At 42.8% G+C, this 19,149-nt stretch overlaps 2 protein-coding genes across 2 annotated transcripts; one reads left to right on the top strand and one right to left on the bottom strand.

Annotated features, from left to right (window-relative positions):
• Window positions 1-1,457: 1,457 nt before the first annotated feature.
• Window positions 1,458-14,071, bottom strand: LOC134064312 (actin-related protein 2-B). Its single transcript, XM_062520203.1, has 9 exons — window positions 13,941-14,071; window positions 11,799-11,909; window positions 8,913-9,128; window positions 7,496-7,568; window positions 7,117-7,253; window positions 6,617-6,766; window positions 3,294-3,439; window positions 2,782-2,914; window positions 1,458-1,889 (listed from the first exon to the last, which is right to left on the bottom strand). Exons 1-9 carry the CDS (start codon window positions 13,986-13,988, stop codon window positions 1,719-1,721), a joined length of 1,185 nt encoding a protein of 394 aa, XP_062376187.1. The 5' UTR covers window positions 13,989-14,071; the 3' UTR covers window positions 1,458-1,718.
• Window positions 14,016-18,569, top strand: zgc:153169 (uncharacterized protein LOC767799 homolog). The gene is made up of 11 exons (XM_062520204.1): window positions 14,016-14,082; window positions 14,560-14,673; window positions 14,888-15,026; window positions 15,595-15,751; window positions 16,086-16,131; window positions 16,428-16,466; window positions 16,604-16,692; window positions 17,332-17,347; window positions 17,701-17,768; window positions 17,916-18,020; window positions 18,434-18,569. Exons 2-11 carry the CDS (start codon window positions 14,565-14,567, stop codon window positions 18,530-18,532), a joined length of 867 nt encoding a protein of 288 aa, XP_062376188.1. The 5' UTR covers window positions 14,016-14,082; window positions 14,560-14,564; the 3' UTR covers window positions 18,533-18,569.
• Window positions 18,570-19,149: the final 580 nt, after the last annotated feature.

Genomic DNA, 19,149 nt, shown 5'->3' on the forward strand with positions numbered 1-19,149 from the left:
AGCTGACTGCACTTCCATTAATTTACAAATACACATGAAATAAATTGATTGTATAGTAGGCTAACTTTAACTGCCAAACCATAGCATGTCAAAACAATGAAGGAGACATTTCCTACATTACATTTAAAGAGACAACAGTCTGACAATAATATGGTATGTTATGTGCTGTATAAAACCATCTGATGTTACTGGAGTACAATGCAGTACATACCTGTTTAGAAGTATGTTAATTTCTCAAAAACTCACAAATGACAATTTATAAATCACTTTCTTTATTTAAATCAGCGTTAGGCAGTTATGCTATGAATCAAACAAAATAAAAACAAAACGACAAAAAAATATCCAGTTACAATAACTGCGCTTGGCACTGGATGAACATTTATGGAAAAAAATAATAATATATAGTTATATATTGAGTATGAAGTGCCTTCAATGTACACACGTTCGTTTGAGGGCCAGACGGAGACCTCAACATTGTTTTTTAAACATCTCCATGCCCAAAGACACCTGGTCCTTTCTTCATTATGACCATTACACCTCTCCCCGTTGACCCTAGCAATGACACCAGACCATAGCAGAATCTGGGGATCCTTGTCCCTTATTAGAGTCCTTACAGATGTCCATAGTTCAAAAAGAAAACAAAACAAAAAAAGCAATAAAATATGAGGAATTTCTCAAAGGGTCAGAGTGAAGATGACATCTTCTTAATGAACACATGACTTTTACAAATGTCTGTGCCCCAACACTGACACAATTAAAGTAATACACTGCAAAAGAAAGAAAGCATATGAAAAGTAGAAAGACCGTAAAGAAAAGGAGAAAAAAAAAATCTACATCATCCAACAGAAGAAAACATACAAACCGATCCCCTCCTATAAAAGAAATGATATAAAATCATAATAATAAAGACACTGACACAGAAATCTGAACAGTCTTCATCTGGAATTGTTAAGGATTCTGGAGGGGGGGATGGGGGGGTGGGGGGGTTCTGGCCAATGCCTGGTTTTAAATAACATCCAGGGTCAGAGAAGAGGTCAGCTGGAGGCCATCGCATACTACAAACCCAAACCAGGGCAAAGAGAAAGCGCACTTTGACTTCAAAACACCCAAATGGACCAAATTCGTAACCCACACAGGACTTGTCTTCTCAAAGGACATATATGCCTGGTGCGACAAGCCAGCAGACGGGAGGGAGAGAGACACAAAACCAAGAAAAGAAAGAGAAACCTGCACTCGTTCTGAGAAGCCTGCCTATAAAACAATCCCAGCACGCTGGCCGGGGTGACAAGTGGTAATCATGACAACAAAATGGGTGATTTGATTTGGTTTGTCCAATTACTATGGTTACTATTTCGGCTAAAATGGCGCAACCCCCCCCCCCAGCCAGAGAAGTAGAGAATAGAGACACAGGGATTCTACCCCAAAACCCACATATCAAATCTCAACCAACCCCCCCCCCCCCCCCTCCCCCAACCCAACAACATCCCTTTTCTCTCTCTTTCTCTCTCTCCCCCTCTGTCTATGGATGGTGTGAATCTGTGAAAGAAGATGCAGAACTTAGGAAGTGAGAAGTGAAATGATAAGATATTTGTTTTCGTATATATAATGGTATCGTATCGGAGAAGATGCTGTGGTGTGGGTCCGTGAGGAGTGGTTGGGGCGAGGGTAAGGATGGGTTGGGTTGGGTTGGGTTGGGTTGGGGGGTGTTTTTCGTAGGTTTATCTGACGGTGACGCCTAACTTCTCCAGGACGCGCACGCCCTTCTCCTCGTACTCCTCGCGCGTCAGCCAGAAGTTGTCCTTGTCCTTCATGATGTCTGCCAGCACCGCCCCGCCCAGGAACACCATGTGCTTGCGCCGTGGGGGGTCTTCAATTCGGATCTTGAATTTCTGTATGGGGGGGGGGGGGGATTGGTGAAGCAGCAAATAGACACACGATTACAAGTATGCAATGACAGTAAGCAGGAGAGGGGAAACGCCAAACCACCCCGGCATACCAGTCTACCTTGTCCCTTGTCCCAGTGTGTGTGTGTGGGTGACCATTTAAATCCCACAAGTCATCACCAACTGTGATAGGGCCCCCACTCACTTGTTGCTTCCTTAAGTGAAATAGCCTTCCCAAGTCCTCCAAACAATGTGGGCCAACAAGGCACTCTAAACATGCCTGTGTTCATGCTATGCATCCTTGTTGTGTGTGTGTGTGTGCTTCCAGCAACAAGATTTGTCTATTATTATCCATTATCATTGGACTGCAAGCTGAACAGGTGGCTTGTTTGGGGACCCTCATGAAAGTTGACACATGAGGGGAAAATGAGCCTCTAATTTACCCTAAACACAATGCGAGGACAGACAGGCAGAGACGGTCAGTCCGGCCCACAGACAGACATGCTACTTTAACTGTAGCCCGCGTTCCAAATGTAATTGATCCTCTAAAAATAGGGCTGCGACACGCAGGCACTGGGCAGCCAAAAAGGCTTCCACAAGACTGCCCGTCCAGGGCAGTGGCCGAAGGCGGCCTGTCCGAGCCTTGAGACTCGCTACCGCACTGCCACGTGCCTGCTGGTTTTGACCACATTATGGGGCATGCCCTGCCCGGCAGTGAAGCCACATGCGCCACTTGGTGTAAGAAACATTGGGAGAAGGTACCTCAAAAAAAGGCCTATTTATTTCATGTCAGAGGCCCCAAATTCTCTTATAATTTGACTGTTATACAAAGTGAAAGAGAGAGCGCAGAACACAGGGGTGTGGGGAGGCCGTCTGTGCCAGGTGGCAGTCCACTCACCGAGAGTTTCTCCACGTCTCCCTTCAGCACGCGCTCCAGGTACAGCTGCTTCAGCTCACGTTCCAGACGAGAGGGCAGCCCGGGATACATGGTGGAACCGCCCGAAAGAACAATGTGTTTGTAGAACTCCGCTCTGACACGAGGGAAGAGAGAACAGTAAGTGCAAGGCCTTGGCGGCTGGTGGCATAAGTAAAGAGGAATTCTAGTGGCATAAAACAGGAATGATCTAAAGAACAACTTAACATTATTTATACATTCTATGCACATGCAAGCAGCCAAATGAAATCGACCTATTACTGTACCCATCTCAATTTAAGGCACTGAGATCATTATGCAACTTGAAATGGTTAGCAGGAATGAGTAAACTGGAATAAAACTATAAACTGTATATACCTGAAACTGCTGCCAAAACAGCTAAAAAAAAAATAGATCTGAAGCGGGAACCTGCACCCTCTATTTGACCTTTCCTTTAAGGACAGGCGTGGCTAGACTGGAAGAGGAAGAGGTCTCACCTAGTGTCGATGTCGGCCGCCTGGATAGTGTTAAAGAGCAGCTCGGCCACTCCGACCCCCTCCACGTTGATCAGGTGGGGTTGGAACAGTGCCTCCGGGGCCTCGAAGCGCTCCCCACCCACCTTAATAACCCTGCCGTCAGGAAGCTGTGGGAGAGATGGAGAGAGGGGAAAGAGAATTAAGGAACGTGAAGGAAAAAATAAAGAGAAATCAGGAGTCATGATGGTCAGAGAATGACAAGAAAAGGAGGGACGTAGAGGAGAATTAAAAGTGGTAGTCAGGGTAAGAAACACGTGTAATATGCCAGAAGAACAATATGAGCATATTCATTAGTCACGTTACCACCTTTCTTTCCTACCAAGTTGTATTGTTTGTCTGTAAAAATGTGTAAAAAATTTGTAAAAAAGCAGATTGGTGTCGCAGGTTTAAAGTCACCCCTGCCTAATGCTTTATGCTATAGCAGTGTTCTTTGTAGTTGCCCCGATCATATGCAGTCTGTGCACATGCTAGTCCTCGTTGCGCTCTGCCTTTTGCTCCATGTTGACTTTTGCCTTACTATGTTATAAACACGTGCGGTTCCTTGCACACCTGGCTAACTTTAGACTCCTAGTTCAATCATTCCATCACACCTTTGGCCCCCATCCTTTGGTTGTCCTCCAGTCATTCCACCCCTCACAGGCCGGGATGCACAATGGCCGCAGCCCTCTTTTTAAGCAATGCTTTTCACAAGGTTCTCGACTGTTTAAGAGGAGACTCTAAAGCCTTCAACCACCACAAACATACTCTGGGAAAGGGTCTAAACCCTCAGGTTCTGCTTCAGGACAATATTCATATGTGATTGAGCAGAATTGGATTTGCATTATGCATCTCTGTGAAGCTAATGGTGCTTCTTTTATGTGAAGATGTCCTCTCAAATCATGTTTCATATGGACTTTGAAGTCGAGGTAGAGGAGGAGTGGGGGGATGGAATGACTGAATGTGATGCATGTGGACAGCACATGAAACCAATTGGCCCAGCTCTGTGATGCAGACCATGCCGTTCTGTGCTCCAGATCAAATCTCGTCGTAATCAAATTCTATTATAGGTCCAGTGGCAAGCGGACAGAGAGAGAGAGTGAGAGAGAAAGACAGAGAGAGAGACAGAGAGAAAGACATCCTCTCTGAAACACCAGTCTCTTTGGAGAAACTCAATCACCCGGATCTCATTCCAGGCCCGGGCATCCTCCATCATGGCAGAGGGAGAAAGTCTGTGAGATTCCGCCTAGATAATCCGATGTTCTACCACAACAGAGACAGAGAGATGAAGAGAGACAGACAGAAAGAGATGAAGACATACAGACAGACATGAAGCAAGAGAGAGACAGACAGAGAGAGAGAGATGAAGAGAGACAGACAGACAGACAGAGAGAGAGATGAAGAGAGACAGACAGACAGACAGACAGACAGACATGAAGCAAGAGAGAGACAGACAGAGAGAGAGAGATGAAGAGAGACAGACAGACAGAGAGAGAGATGAAGAGAGACAGACAGAGAGAGAGATGAAGAGAGAGAGAGAGAGAGGGAGGCCACATCAGACCACTACAGGCCAGAGCCGAGGGCGGCCACATCCAGGGCTGACTGGCCAGTGGTGAGTCATCATCAAGATGGCCGCCGTCTGCCCGGGCGCACATAAAGGGCCCATTGATGGGGAGCCAGAGGCAGAAATGCGGAGCAGCCTGGCCGGAGAAGGGCGGGGGTGGAGGCAGCGAGGCCAGTGGGGAGCTCGGCCGCACAGGAAATGATGTTTCGCCGCGGGTCGAGGGCGGCTCTGAAACCACACTGCCCTCCTTGTTTCGCCCCAACACTCAGCAGGTTTTTTTATTTTCTCTTTAAAGACTTTTTGTATATATGTTTTTAGAGAAGGTGACCAGGTAGGGAGGATCGCCCCCTCGCTATCAACATTATCTCCCCAACTATGCTGCCTACTTTTGAAGAGAAAGAGATGGAACCTCCGGAGGACAATTCCACCCACACGCCTTTTCAATTTCGTACATTTTTGTGAAGTCACGAGAACCAAAGAAACTGTTGGTCAGCACAGCATCTCCCCCTGCCGCCTACGCACCTATCACAGATCACCCCTGGGGCAGAGGTGTGTCCCACCCACAATGAGACCACCCAATCAGTGCTCAGGCATATATCCAAAGCACAGTACCAAGGGCCACAGAGGAAATCCCCCTACTGTTCAACCCCTGTGCAACATGAGATCCCGAGAAGATGAATGACATGAATATCTCCCTGAGAGGAGTCCTGGAAACAATAAAACACTCCTTAAAAAGCTCTACCACCCACAACAGCTCTATGCTACACTTTCTTTATTGTCTCTGAATGATCAGATGTCTCTTGTTGAATGGCTGCCATGGGAAGTCCCCTACCTAGAGCATTCAGAAATGTAACATCTTGTTTCCGTGATCAAAATGTTAGCAATAGTTTACAATGTATCAGCTGGACACTTCTAAAGCATTATAAAACATGACAAATTGCTCTGTTTTGATGACTTAAATATAATGTCAATGCATCTAACAGGGGTGAACAACAGGGGTGAACAAATCTTCAATTCACATGGTTGTCAAGTGGCCAACAACCTTCTCAAAAGTGTTTACCCAGGTGCACGTTTTGCTTGTCCACCTGTGGTATGTGGATATATTTAGCTTCATGTGTAAGCATTTATTTTCCCCATTCATTCTTTTGTTTACATTAAATGGCCAGGCACAGAATGTCCAGGCACATAAAAATCCATTTCTGGATAATCAGGCATCAATTATGCAAAATAAATATTCAAAATGTTCTGGATTATGTATACTTTCAAGTCTAATCATGCTATGCGTATAGCAGCTCATTGCAGCCAAACTATGGAGGTATTACATAAACCTGGAGTGAGGAAGTACCACCGACACTCATTTCAAAGCTAACTCTCCAAATCCAGACTCTCATGCACCAAACACTTGGCTTTTTAAAGGCAGCCCAACAGCCAATAGACTAACTGGTATAATTCACTTCCAGTGAATTATGCTAAGCTAATGGTATCAGACTGGGTTATTGCCACTGATCTATAAAGAACCCTTCTTTATAGAACAGTGGTTATTGCACGCACGAGAAGGGTATGTATCCTCTTGTCTAACTTTGGGGTAGACGGAAATTAAGCTAATTTCACAAAAAGGTGTGTTCCTTTAAGAAAGAATGCCATTTACAAAGCAGGATTCTACGAGAACGGCGAGAGCGTATACTCATAAGGTGTGGTTCCTCTGAACGCGATGAAGGTCCATGTGTGTATGTGCTGTGCGTACCGTGTAGGACTCGACGAGGACCGTGGTCTCCAGGGCCAGTTTCTGCTCCTGCTCGATGTTGTAGCCCACGTAGCACAGCTTCTCCTTCATCATGCGCACCGTTTCAAAGTCAGCCGAGTGGTTGAAGGCATAGCCCCTCAGCAACAGCAGCTGCATGTGCACCACGGCAAGAAACATACACTCAGTCAAAATACATTCATGAACAAGTGGACATACTTCCCTACATACAGTGGTGTAGTCTAGTTAGCTGGAGTGGGTATACTGTGATCAACCCCAAATGTTAATACATTTCCTTGCATATTTGAAGTGGGTATACTGAGATGGTGATGCTTTTAAAATGGGTATACTGCGTAGTCCTGCGTATCATGTAGACTACACCACTGCCTATATACTGTATGCACATGAGCCAAAATGTATTGAACATTCACTTAACGAATGTACCTTCCCGCTGAAATGCAGCTGAACCAAAGTCTGTAACTACACAGACTACACACACACACCTTGATGAGGTAGCGAGTGATGTCACGCCCTGCAATGTCTAGTCGCCTGGTCAGATGGGGAAGAGAGAAACCTTCATAAACCGGACAGATGTGTGTGACTCCATCACCCGAATCCACGACCACCCCAGTGAGAAGACCTGCACACACAAGCACACAACCATCATGGAATCAGGAATGAAGATTGCATACATTTTCTTGTAGGAAAGAGATTAAAAAAAATCTGGAAGTGAATCTAGCACCAATGGTTCATGAATAATATCTGATCATAATGAAACCTAGCTGAAAAGTTATCCTATTATATTTAATTAATTCAACTTAAAAACACAAATATTATGCAGCAAAATTATTTATATTTATTTATCTATACTTTCTATCCTACCTTGAGCATAAAGAGTGAGCACAGCCTGGATTGCGATGTAAACACCACCAAACTGATATGTCTCAAACATCACCTGCACAAAGGACAAAGACAATACAAAAAGTTACAATTGCACAGAAAGGATAACACTCCACAGAGGAAAAGGTCAATTGGCATGGTCAAAACATGACTTATACACTACTCACAAAACGTTAGGAATATCTGGCTTTCGGGTGAAAATTAAAGTTTCAGTACAGAAAGCACTGAAACACTGAACTGCTGGACATGCACATTCAAAAATCTAGAGAAGGTCACACTAAGTTCAGCTGTAAAGGTTATAGTGGATTTTAGGTTCATCCTGAAATTTCACCCAGAAGTCAAATATCTCTGACTTTTTGTAAATAGTACAAATCATGAAACTAATATACTCAGTAGTTTGCATGGTTGTGTGGGTGTGCATAATCAAAGAGACCAGAGAGGTAAACTGACAGAGAGGACCGACAATGTGAAGGTGATACGCAGGTCACAACGAGATCCTATCAGCTGTCGTCAGGAGCTGTTCAGTCAGGCACTCCTGAATCATTGACTATTTCAGAGTCACCAGGGCTTGTGTGAAAGCATGAGTGTGTGTGTGATTCACAAGCTAAATACACACACACACACACACACACACACACACACAGGAGACACTACCAACACAGGCCTTTTCATTCATGAAACTTTTTCACAAGAATGGCACACAGGCTCCAGACATGAAGGTCAGTTACTAGGAATACAATGTACCAATTTTATTCATAGATTTACAGAATTGACCAATGACCGTAGTTGTTGTTTTTAAATATGTTATGCTATACGACAGAGATGTGTCATGATGGATGCTCAAGGTCAGTCAAATGTGAACTGATCAAAAAAGTATTCTTCTAAAATAAAGGTATCTGCTGAAGAATAAAATGTGCATCCTTGAGGCCAACAAAACAAGACGACCATCAACAAATCTCATCTCTTGTAAATCGTATCCTTTTCAATTCAAAATACATATTTTATTGTACGAGTAAAGCATTTACTCTCTGTACTACTGAGGGCACTAGAAAACCATATGCTGCCCAGAAAATTCAATCTGATGTTCGCGAAGCGCAGATGGGCGGGTTGGTACGTGCCATTGCTAAGGAACACCAAGCATCTGTGCCGACTCCTTGAGCACACATGGGCAGCAGCTACAACGGGCGGGCAGTCTGACCATTGTTTTGAATTGTTTTGAACTCTTTTGAACTCCATAGTCGGGCACTCACTCAGTGGACAACTCATATTGAGCTGATTAAAAAAATATTGAGTCTGTCAGAAGTAGCAGGGAAAAGTGTGTCAGAGTAGAAAAACGCAAGTCATCAAGGCTACGTCAAAAAAAAGGAGTTCACATACGCAGACGACTGAATTCACTCACCTCAATGATCTTCTCCCTGTTCTTAGTGGGGTTCATGGGCGGCTCGGTGAGCAGGATCTTGCAGTTGCGCGACTCGATGTTGAGCTTCTCGGGGCCAAACGTGTAGTCCCAGAGGTGGCGCATGTCGTCCCAGTTGCGCACGATGCCGTTCTCCATGGGGTAGTTGACCTCCAGCATGGAGCGCAGCTCGCTCGCCTCGTCCCCCACCATCAGGTCCTGAGAGAGGTGAAAGGTCAAAGGGTATCGTGTGAGAAAGAGGCAATGGTCACGTGTGACTATTAAGATATCTCCCATGGTGCTTTGAAAACTAACAATGTTCCCGTACCAGCAGAGGGAGAAGTTTGTTAAATTGTCTTTCTCACTTTCTTTTCAAAGTCAGTTTATCTCCATAAAATAGGCCATTAGAAACTTTTATATCCGTTGTTGCTGGTGTGAGAGTTGCAGGGACAAAACTAGGAGCACATCAACTAGTTTCTCTTCTTCCCATTCTGGTGTGATTGCAATGATACAACTCAAGCCTCCATTTTGGCTCAAAACGAGCAAAGGCAAGCTGCACAGCCAGAATGATGGGATGAATGAACGCACATATACCGCAGAAATGTTTCACTAGAACCAGCCAGTTATCCAGCATGCACAAGACAAAAAATCCCATGCATCCAGTTTGTATTAGTCACCGTCAGTCACACTGAAAAAAAATATGGCTTCTAGCCATTCATTCCATTATCTGTCTACAATGAGGTCAGTTTTTGAGACATCAAGTGACAGGTTTCATAACTGCTCATGTGAGACCATTACCTACATCGTGCGGCATTGACCTCATTAGGATAAATCTCTGTTGCCGTCGTATGAAACTCTGCATGGGCGGGCAGTACCACCATGCCACCTCCCTCTCATCCGGTGCTGCATGCCTTAGTTTTCACCGGGAAAAGAAGGGTGCACAGTGTGTGTGTGCTTTGGCACTGATGAAGCCCTAGTCTGGGCGGACCATGTGTTTCCAATGAAGAGCTTCTGTCCTTAAAATGCAGCCGTCTGATCAACTTCCTGTGTGCTCCGCTTGTGCATTCAAACTCATCTGCACTGCCGCTGACTGTTTCTGCATGGCAGCAAAGGGAATCCTTCCTAAACACTCTTCGGCAGCAACTTCACGCAGTATTTATACTTTCAAGTAAGAAAGTATGAATAAATACTGTAAACAAACTACTTAGAGACAATAACATTTAATGCTCAAAAATATATACTTAAACTTAAACTTAAACTTAAGAGACTTAAACTCACTGCATGAACGCCAATGCAAACCTGAGGTCATACAGATCAGAAATTAAATTGGGAAACTGACCACATATAACAGAAGTGAAATTTGTGAGGAGGAACAGTCCCATGAGATCCTGCCTTTACAGTTGATTCAAGGGGAAATAAATAGCTTTGTCTGTCTGGGAAATATTTGTCTGTCTGTGAAATATTTGGGTAATGATGAATAATCAGACACTAAACAACTATGAAGATTTCTCCATTAAGCTTTTAAAAGCCAGATTGGACTTCTCTCAATTCCAATAAAGAAGCGGAGAAGTACATAGACAGAACAGGAAGGAAAAATGTTCACGTAACCCCATATGCTAATGTGTCATATTTAGCCACATATCTATCTATGGCCCAGAGAAAGGGGAACTACTGCAGTGACATTTGAGGCAAGTCAGGTCTTAAGCTCAAAAATACAAGTACATGACTGACTTCTGAGGCACACAAAAGGAATATCTACCTTAAACCTATTTTGATTTTAATGTCCAACGGTTAATGACCATGGCTTTTAGATGAAAGTTAGATAAAAACGACACAGAGTGTTAGGATCAAATTAACAGTCAATCCCTCTCCCCTGAACATGAGGGGGGAGATGTAAGAACTGTTGACGACTGGACCCAGAAAAGCAAACAGCAGTCAAATATACCTCTAAAGCACTAAACAATGTTCAAAGAATTCAAACAAAATGCAGCAAGTACATGAAACACAAACCAACGCTTCAGTAGGAAAGAGACGGCACTTTGGTCAGAATTTTGTCATTAACAAAAACAGCACAGCATCACACATCCCCTGAACAGGCAGTTTGGGCAGGGAGGCACGCCACGGTACAGCAAACTTACCATCTTCTTATTACTCTATCTCAACATGGGAGGAGAGGAAGAAGGAGAGAGAGAGAGAGAGAGAGAGAATAGAGATGAGGGACATTCCAAGACAGACTGACAGGTGAGAGACACCTCGGGGTATCATAAGCTGGATTTCCATTCAGCTCATTCCCATAGTCAATTGTGGTCGTGACAGTTCATCTCAAGAAATGCACATCAGCATGTGTTATGTGTGCTATGCGAATGAAAAAAAATGGACAATCTCCTAATCAAGGAACACATTCTGAACAGCTGTGAGATCAAAACGAAAGGTCATCAGGGCAACGCTTATGGAAACACCAAGATAAAAATGCAACAAATGCAAAACCGTTTCCATCCACTTTATATCGCATTATACCTATGCAAATCCAGAGTTACCCCTTTGTGTAGAGAAGCAATTTCTTATGGGCATCAGAATTGAAAGTGTTTACGGTCAGGATTTCTTATTCAAATGGTCAAAATGTGCATTAAGAAGTTCTTTGGAAACCCAGTAAAGCGAACGTCAAAACAGCTGAAGGAGTGTGTGAAAGGCAGAGCAAGAGAGTGAGAGAGTGTGTGTGTGAGAAGAGAGATCAATTTTGTTCCTGAGTGGTGCCTGGGGAGTCTGGGCTGGATTCCCTCGGGAGCATTTGAGAGAGAGCACAGTCTGCGAGCACGCTATGGCTGTTTTCCAGAGGTGATGTTCTGCGTGGGGACGGGACGTGGTGATGAAGCAGAGGTGGGCCCTTACCTTGATCTCAATGTTGCCCACTTTGGCTGTGGAGCGGATGATAGGCCTGCCCACCAGCGCTGGGAAGATGTGCTCAGGGAAGTTGGACCCTGCATAGCCGCACTTCACAAACTAAGGGAGGAGAACGGAGAGGAGAGGACAGTGGCAGAGAGAGAAGGTGATTAACAGAGGCTCCAGAAACCAACAGAAGTAGGTCTGGTCGGACACTGCACAGACCTACTTTAACTTGACCTGAGTGCAAAGTAAACTTTAGGCAGTACTCTATTGCATATTAACATAAACTCACTTTCAGCAATATAAACAAGACATTCTTGTCACCCCAAACATGTTCTTGCCGTACATGTTATTGTGAGCCGCAGATATTTGGGCTATGCTCACAAGTATACCTAAACAGTTTAAATTATTAAGGCATACCGGATGTACCCCAGAACGCTCCTTTCAAGAAAACATGGTCTGAAGCAGTGCTGAACATTACCACATCATAGTGTAGCCACATATGGGGCTGTGTGATGTGGGAAAATGTAGTGAGGAAATGCTAACCTACAAACACACAAACCTCAGCAGAGGTGGCAAATTACCTGCCGTGTCTCGGCACAAGAAGCCACCCGTTTGCTTTGCTAGCTTTGAACAAATCTCCACCACACATCCTCTCACAAGGCCCAAACTTCCGATGAGTCGTTTTAGCACTGGCCCAGCTCTCTGGCCCCAGCCTAGGCGGCGGTGTGGTTTTCTAAAAACAGCTGATCTCACTTCCCTCTGACTCACTGGCCTGAGAGAGCAGCTTCTGTGCGCCAGACGAGGCAGTGGTGGCAGCGGCAGCAGCAGCGTTTCCACTGAGCACGCTCAGCCAACAGGCCAGTGCTGTGCTGAGACAGACTCACTGAGGTTTTTGTCTTGCCATGCCAAAATAAGAACCACAAGACCAGCTGATGTAAGGATTTGACCATTTGACCTAGGCTACCAAGTAGATATTTAATTAAATTGTCTGAGAGTGGAAATAATCAGTTTTCCCCACAGTTGTGCTTATGTTATTAGGGTATAGAATGAACATCTGAGCTCAAGTAGTGCAATCCTATGAATCTGATACCTTTTATTTTATTTGCGTGTGAAACTCAATAGCGCACAATTAGCGGTGTTTAGGTTCGTGCGCTGAATACGTTTACAATTGAATCAGCAATGACTTTTAAATAACACAAGTATTTGTTGACAACTGCTTGGAAACACATGGACGCTTCCTTGACTAATGAGCGCTTCCCCACAACCAATCGCGAAATCGATTTGGGAAGTCTTGTCAAAAGAGGACACACCTCCTATTGAGGTGATGGCAAAGTGGTGACATAGGACCGAATATCATCATAACAGTGACTATTATAGGCTATTTTCATAGCCATAGGCAAGTGCTTACTACAATTAATCAATCGACAAATCAACATTTCTTGCATAAATGGCAAATAATAGATCAAACATTAGTAAATGCTAAAGCCAGGCCTAATAATCACGAATGGATGTTGTTATCCGTCCATCAGCTGACGTTGTCGCTAGCAGAGATTAGCTCATTCAGCTAACATTAGCAACCTCGCCCACATAGAGAACTGAATGAGCGTTCTTTCTGTGACAGAAAAAAAGACCAATGGACGAAGGCGAAGTAGGCTTCACGAAAATGTAAAATATGGTGCATGGTAACGATGCGGTAATATTAATAGCCTACTAATTGCACTGATCCGACTTTATTCAGAGCCACGTGACGTGAATATTCAGAAAAAACTAACTTACAGTGATTTTATGCACAGACTACATTGGTTATGAGCGTAGCTAGACTATGGAACATCACAGAGGATGAACGGAACCGGTTGTATTCTGCGCACAATACAACACCCAGCTAGTTACTTTGACGTTCTAAAAAGTTACAAACTCTGCAGAGTGTTAAAATTGTATACAATGTTTCGTGTACATCCATGGGATTGTTACATTATTATCAAGCTGACATACACATTCCACTCCCTACCCACCCAGTTAGCTTGCTAGCTAAGCACTACTGACTTCCTGTTTTAGGGTAATCTGATTTTTCCCAGTCAAACAACCTTGGAAAAAAAACAGGTGAATAAAAATCGACTTCCAGCAGCATTATGACTCGTGACCTACCCCGGTTCCATTGTCACAAACCACCACTTTCCTTCCCTGGCTATCCATTTTTCAAAATCCAGGAACCAGTAGACCTTCCCTGATCAACTTTCTTCAGTAAGCCGGAAATTGCCACCCCGGCGATGAGAAAGGGTATCTTCCGGTATTGTGAACACAGAGCCCGTCCTTCGTTCACTGCATACGATGATTGACATAAATAATAGCAAATAGTGGCTTGGTAAAGAGAAATGTAACGTTTTTATTTGACAATGAAGTATAAATGACAGATATACAAGCCAGTCACATTATCACATAGCATTGACATGGGAGGTGACACAGAGACACATTTTTGCACGAAGAGGTAGAAATCAGCACCGACTGAGTCCGTGTCCTATTTTAAAATACTTTTGTAGTTTGTGACAAGGCAAGTATTTGGTTGTACACACCTCCAGTATCAAAAAAGTTCAAGAGGCAGTTAAATCAATGCAATAAGTAGGCCTACGTCGAAAATACAACATGTGAAACCTCCAAGACGAAGAAAACTGGATAAGAGCTTTAAGATTCATATGATTAATGAAGAAAATGCACTGGAAATATGCATCAATTGTGATTAAATTGGATGCATGTGCTTTTAACACAGGGGTGATGGCTGCAATTGGGACATGGGCGTTCTCCTACCCCGCTGTGGGGGAAATGAGGGACTTGATTTTGTCAGGTCAACATGCCACAGATGTTGTAGAGAGAGCCATGGCAGGTGAGGGCAGGTTTGCTGCACCTGTTCAAAGACGAACAGGTTTTCCAGGTTTCTCCAAGAACACCTGTATCATACTTCTCTTTAGATGGACCTGGACCTCAGAGATAGTTTCAATCACGTGTGATCAGCCAAAATATGCCATTTTAACAGTGTTTTTTTTTTTAACATGCCCTTCTATGGACCTATAACATCCATTTAATTCTCTGTGTTTCAGGGGTTGAAAATGACAGGGAGACAGGGCATCATATTGTGGGTCGAGGAGGATTCCCAAACAGCATTGGAGTGGTAGAATGTGATGCGGCAATCATGGAGGGCACCCCTGGAAGATTTGGGGCTGTTGCTGCACTAAGAGGGTAAGAGGCAATACAAAATATTAAACGCATATTCCAGTGGAAGAGGGCCTCTTCAGCAGGAGAAAAACAGATAAGATTCAATGAGGTCCTCACATTCCACTCATGGCCCCAATTCTTCAGGCTGCCATAATTCAGCTGTCTCTCTGCAGTTGAAATGGGCATTCAAAGGAAATGGGTGTGTAAGATGTGTTTATCAGACATATTGTGAGCTGATTCATTTTGTCTGATTTTCATTTTGTGTGATAAACAACTTCTAATTTAAAGTAAATATGCCACATCGGTCATTGGTTTGTATCTATTCCTTGAAGAATTGGATTTTATTTGAATCACAAAGAAAAATACTCCCATGAAAGAAATATATTGTACTGTAAATAAATATTCACCTTAACTTTATAGCACTGTTATTTTGAATAAATAAATAAATATATCAATTGTTATCCCTTTACTTACATAATTAACCTTTAATCAACTGACATTTATCTATTGTCCTCAACTGTACAGGGCATATAGGCTCTTTTCCTGTAGTGCTTTTCAGAATGTTAACACAACTCATCTGTGTGTGGGTCAGGGTGGCGACACCATGTCAAGTGGCTCGCAAGGTGATGGAGAGAAGCCCTCATAGTCTGCTGGTAGGAGAGGGTGCTCTACAGTTTGCTGTGGAGCAGGGCATCACAGTGGAGCCCAATGACAAAATGCTAAGCGACCGCTCTGCTGCTGCTTATCAGGTAACCCATTACTACAAACCAGGTATGAATAATGTATGTCAGGCTAAGCAACACTACACCACATAAAACACTACAGCTGTAAAGAGGATGATAAACACTCCATATGATTAATGATTAGCCCTTTTATCTGGGAGAGCTTTTCTACCACTATCAGTGACATACTGTAAATGTTAGCTGTGTTATCTTTTCTTTAATCAGTTAGAATACGCGTTATGGACAGTTCTTTTCTATTATATTGTGAAGAAAGATGGGGATCTCGTTACTCACTTTTCAATGCTCATAATTATGCAGCTGGAGTAGGCCTTCGGTGAATCTCTTTTGTGTTCTTTTGAAGGAATTCCTTGAGAAGAAGAAAGGACTCAGTGGTCACGATACATTAGGTTAGATTTCAAATCGTCCTCTACCCTGAGATCATTACATCACACTGATTTGTTTTTTTCTCCACAGTGCATTTTTAGATCCTTTACCTAAACTCTGAAGATGTGCTTGTAGTGAACCATTGTATGCACTAGAGGGTGTCCAAGTCCCTTCACACTTGGTAAAAATCCTCAGTGTGAAGTGTGAACTGACTGTTATGACTCCTCTAGGCTTGAATTAATATTTAAGTGTAGTATTTTTCCCTGGAAAAAGTGAAAAAATGTTTAATCGGTTAAAATGTTTACCTTGAATCTTTCAGGACTTATAGCCTTGGATCTCAAGGGAAACATAACAGTTGGTGAGGATGGAAATCTAGGCCTATGTCCAGCTACTAACTTTATCTTTATAAGTGTGCTGCCATGCTTGTTTGAAATATATTGGCTTTCTTTAGTTTTGTTTAGCTTTCTTTAGCTTTCTGTATACTTGAAATTTTAGGGGTTTCCACATCAGGAGCCCCCTTTAAATCCCCAGGGAGAGTTGGGGACTCTCCGCTGCCAGGTTGTGGCCTTTTTGCAGACAGCACAGTAAGTACTCAGTATTGACAGTGAGTAAAAGTGGAACTAGGAGTTATAAGCATGGATGGACATGCCAGTGCATAGTCTAGTCACAGCCAAGCTACATTGGGTGTGCTTGTGTAACTAAAGTACTCCGTTTGAAGATTAAAAATAGTTTGAGAAGACTGATTTTTTTTTTTTTTTTTTTTTTAAATATGCGCACTGCTGTCAGGTCCCAGTAGCCAGTTTTGATTATAGTGGATTGATCATAGTGGAAGCAAATTTTTGCAGCATACACTCTGTGAACAGAGGGCTTCAGTTATGTTCCCAACGTAGCCTGCCTGTAAGATGTAAGAAAAAAAAAAACCCATGGATACATTTTTGTAATTTGTGTGCTAAGACTATTCCTAACTATTGTTATGTAGGCCTGACACAAAACAAAATGAACTAAACAAAACAAAAAGTCGTAGACAATAGCAAACTACTGTGCATTAGATTGTACCTTAACATTTCATTTGATATAGATTTAAATTGCATCCCATAAACTAGAATAGGGATTCTTTCACTGTATTATGACTATATACAAGCTATCTTATCTTTACATCATTATTGATGTAAAGATAAGATAATACTCATTATTGAGTATTAACAACATTCTGTCTTTTCTAGGTTGGTGCAGCAGCAGGTTAGTTTCTTGAATATACTGTCATTGCTTTGAGTCCTCAGGTCTGTATATTTTCCATTCAAGTTATTCCCAGATTTTAGACCTGGTTTGTTTTGCACTCCTCTGACGATAAGATCTCGCTGGACAAAGTCATTAGTGTGTATCTCCCGGACCACTTACAGTGGGCAATGCTGGGCATATTTGTTTTGTTCAGGTCTACGTTAACGACTCAGAATGAAATGTAGGTAATTCCACAAAGTGATGCAACCCATTGTTTTACTTAAGCTTAGATCATGGTGACTTCTGGATTGCTGAATTGAAAATAAAACATGTTGCATTGACTAATATGGTGTTTTATATTTAACCCGTGTCAGCCACAGGAGATGGTGATAAAATCATGTGCTTCTGCCCAAGCTTCCACGTGGTGCAGTTGATGAAACAGGTAAAGTAAGCATTTTTTTTCAACTTTAAAATGGCGTCATTTATCATTATCCTATCTCATTGTTCTAATGAATATCAGCTATCAATGAGCATGGTGCAGACACCAAATAGATTGATGCTAAATTCATAGTCTATGTTATGTGCGTAGGGATCAACCCCCAGAGAAGCTTGCCATGCTGTTCTCACTGACATCATGATGAAAACCAGCCAGGACAAATGCTTTGAGATTGGACTGATTGCTTTGAACATGAAGGTATTAATTACATCATGATAATGTTAGCTGTGACATTATTATATCCTACTTTTTTTTACGAGAGACAGTGGTCATAGAGACTATTATATAATAATGTTCACAACAATGTAGGCTAGACTGAAGGCCTAATCTTGTTTTTAAGATGCCTGATATAAAAATAGTTTTTAACCTGCAGAAATTAAGGAGCAATTTGGCACTACACCAAATCCCAAACAATTAATGTTTTGCTGTTTACATTTCCTGCAAACAATGTCATCTTAAAATGCATAGGCTATTAAATAATACATTTTGCAAGACCTGCTTTAGAAAGTATTGTGTGGCAACGAATACCTTAATGTATGCATTTGGCTTCCTCTGGGTCATAGGCTGCTTTCAATCTGCTCTTGCCTAACCACACCCTCACTCTTCCACAGGGAGAGGTGGGGACAGCTTCTTCTGTTGAGTTCCCATACACATTTTGGAATCAGTCATATGAATCTGTACAGAAATGCACACAGTCCTCGACCTCTTAGGCTTAATTCAGAACCTGTTATTAAATGTTTTCCTTTATAAATAAATTGTTTCCGGCATGTGTTTTTTTAGGCCTGTAGCCTACTCTCTGACCCAACAGCCAGTGTCAGTAGCCTACAACTGTTTTGTACATTTATACTTATTGTCAAATTAGCTGACATGGTTGAACTTAACTCATGCTCACCCAGATAATCGACTCCACACCAAGGCATCAGCATGAATCAGCAACACATCAGTCTCGTGTGACGTGTGACATCAATAGGCTTAAAGTTTCAATAGACCATCACTGTAACAGGGTAGGCTATCAGACCTAACACAGTGAGTCGACTTATTAACAACATTTGAATACAGGTGACTTAGGCCACTTTAGTGGCTATAGTAGGCCTATCATAAAACAGTAGCTAGCCTATTTAGAACACCACACAGCCATGCCATGCCCATAGATATATAAAGCTTTAAATATCTATGCCCATGCCCCTATGACAGATTTTATAAGTAATCAGATAGCCATAGAACCATTGATTTTGCTGGCTCAAAATCCGTGCCAACCTTATGCCACGTTTCACTAATGACGTAATTTGTTCTTCTTTTTTTGACAGTAGAGAGGGTTGTGGCCGAA

This window comes from Sardina pilchardus, chromosome 18, assembly GCF_963854185.1.
Source record: "Sardina pilchardus chromosome 18, fSarPil1.1, whole genome shotgun sequence".
Lineage (NCBI taxonomy): Eukaryota > Metazoa > Chordata > Actinopteri > Clupeiformes > Clupeidae > Sardina > Sardina pilchardus.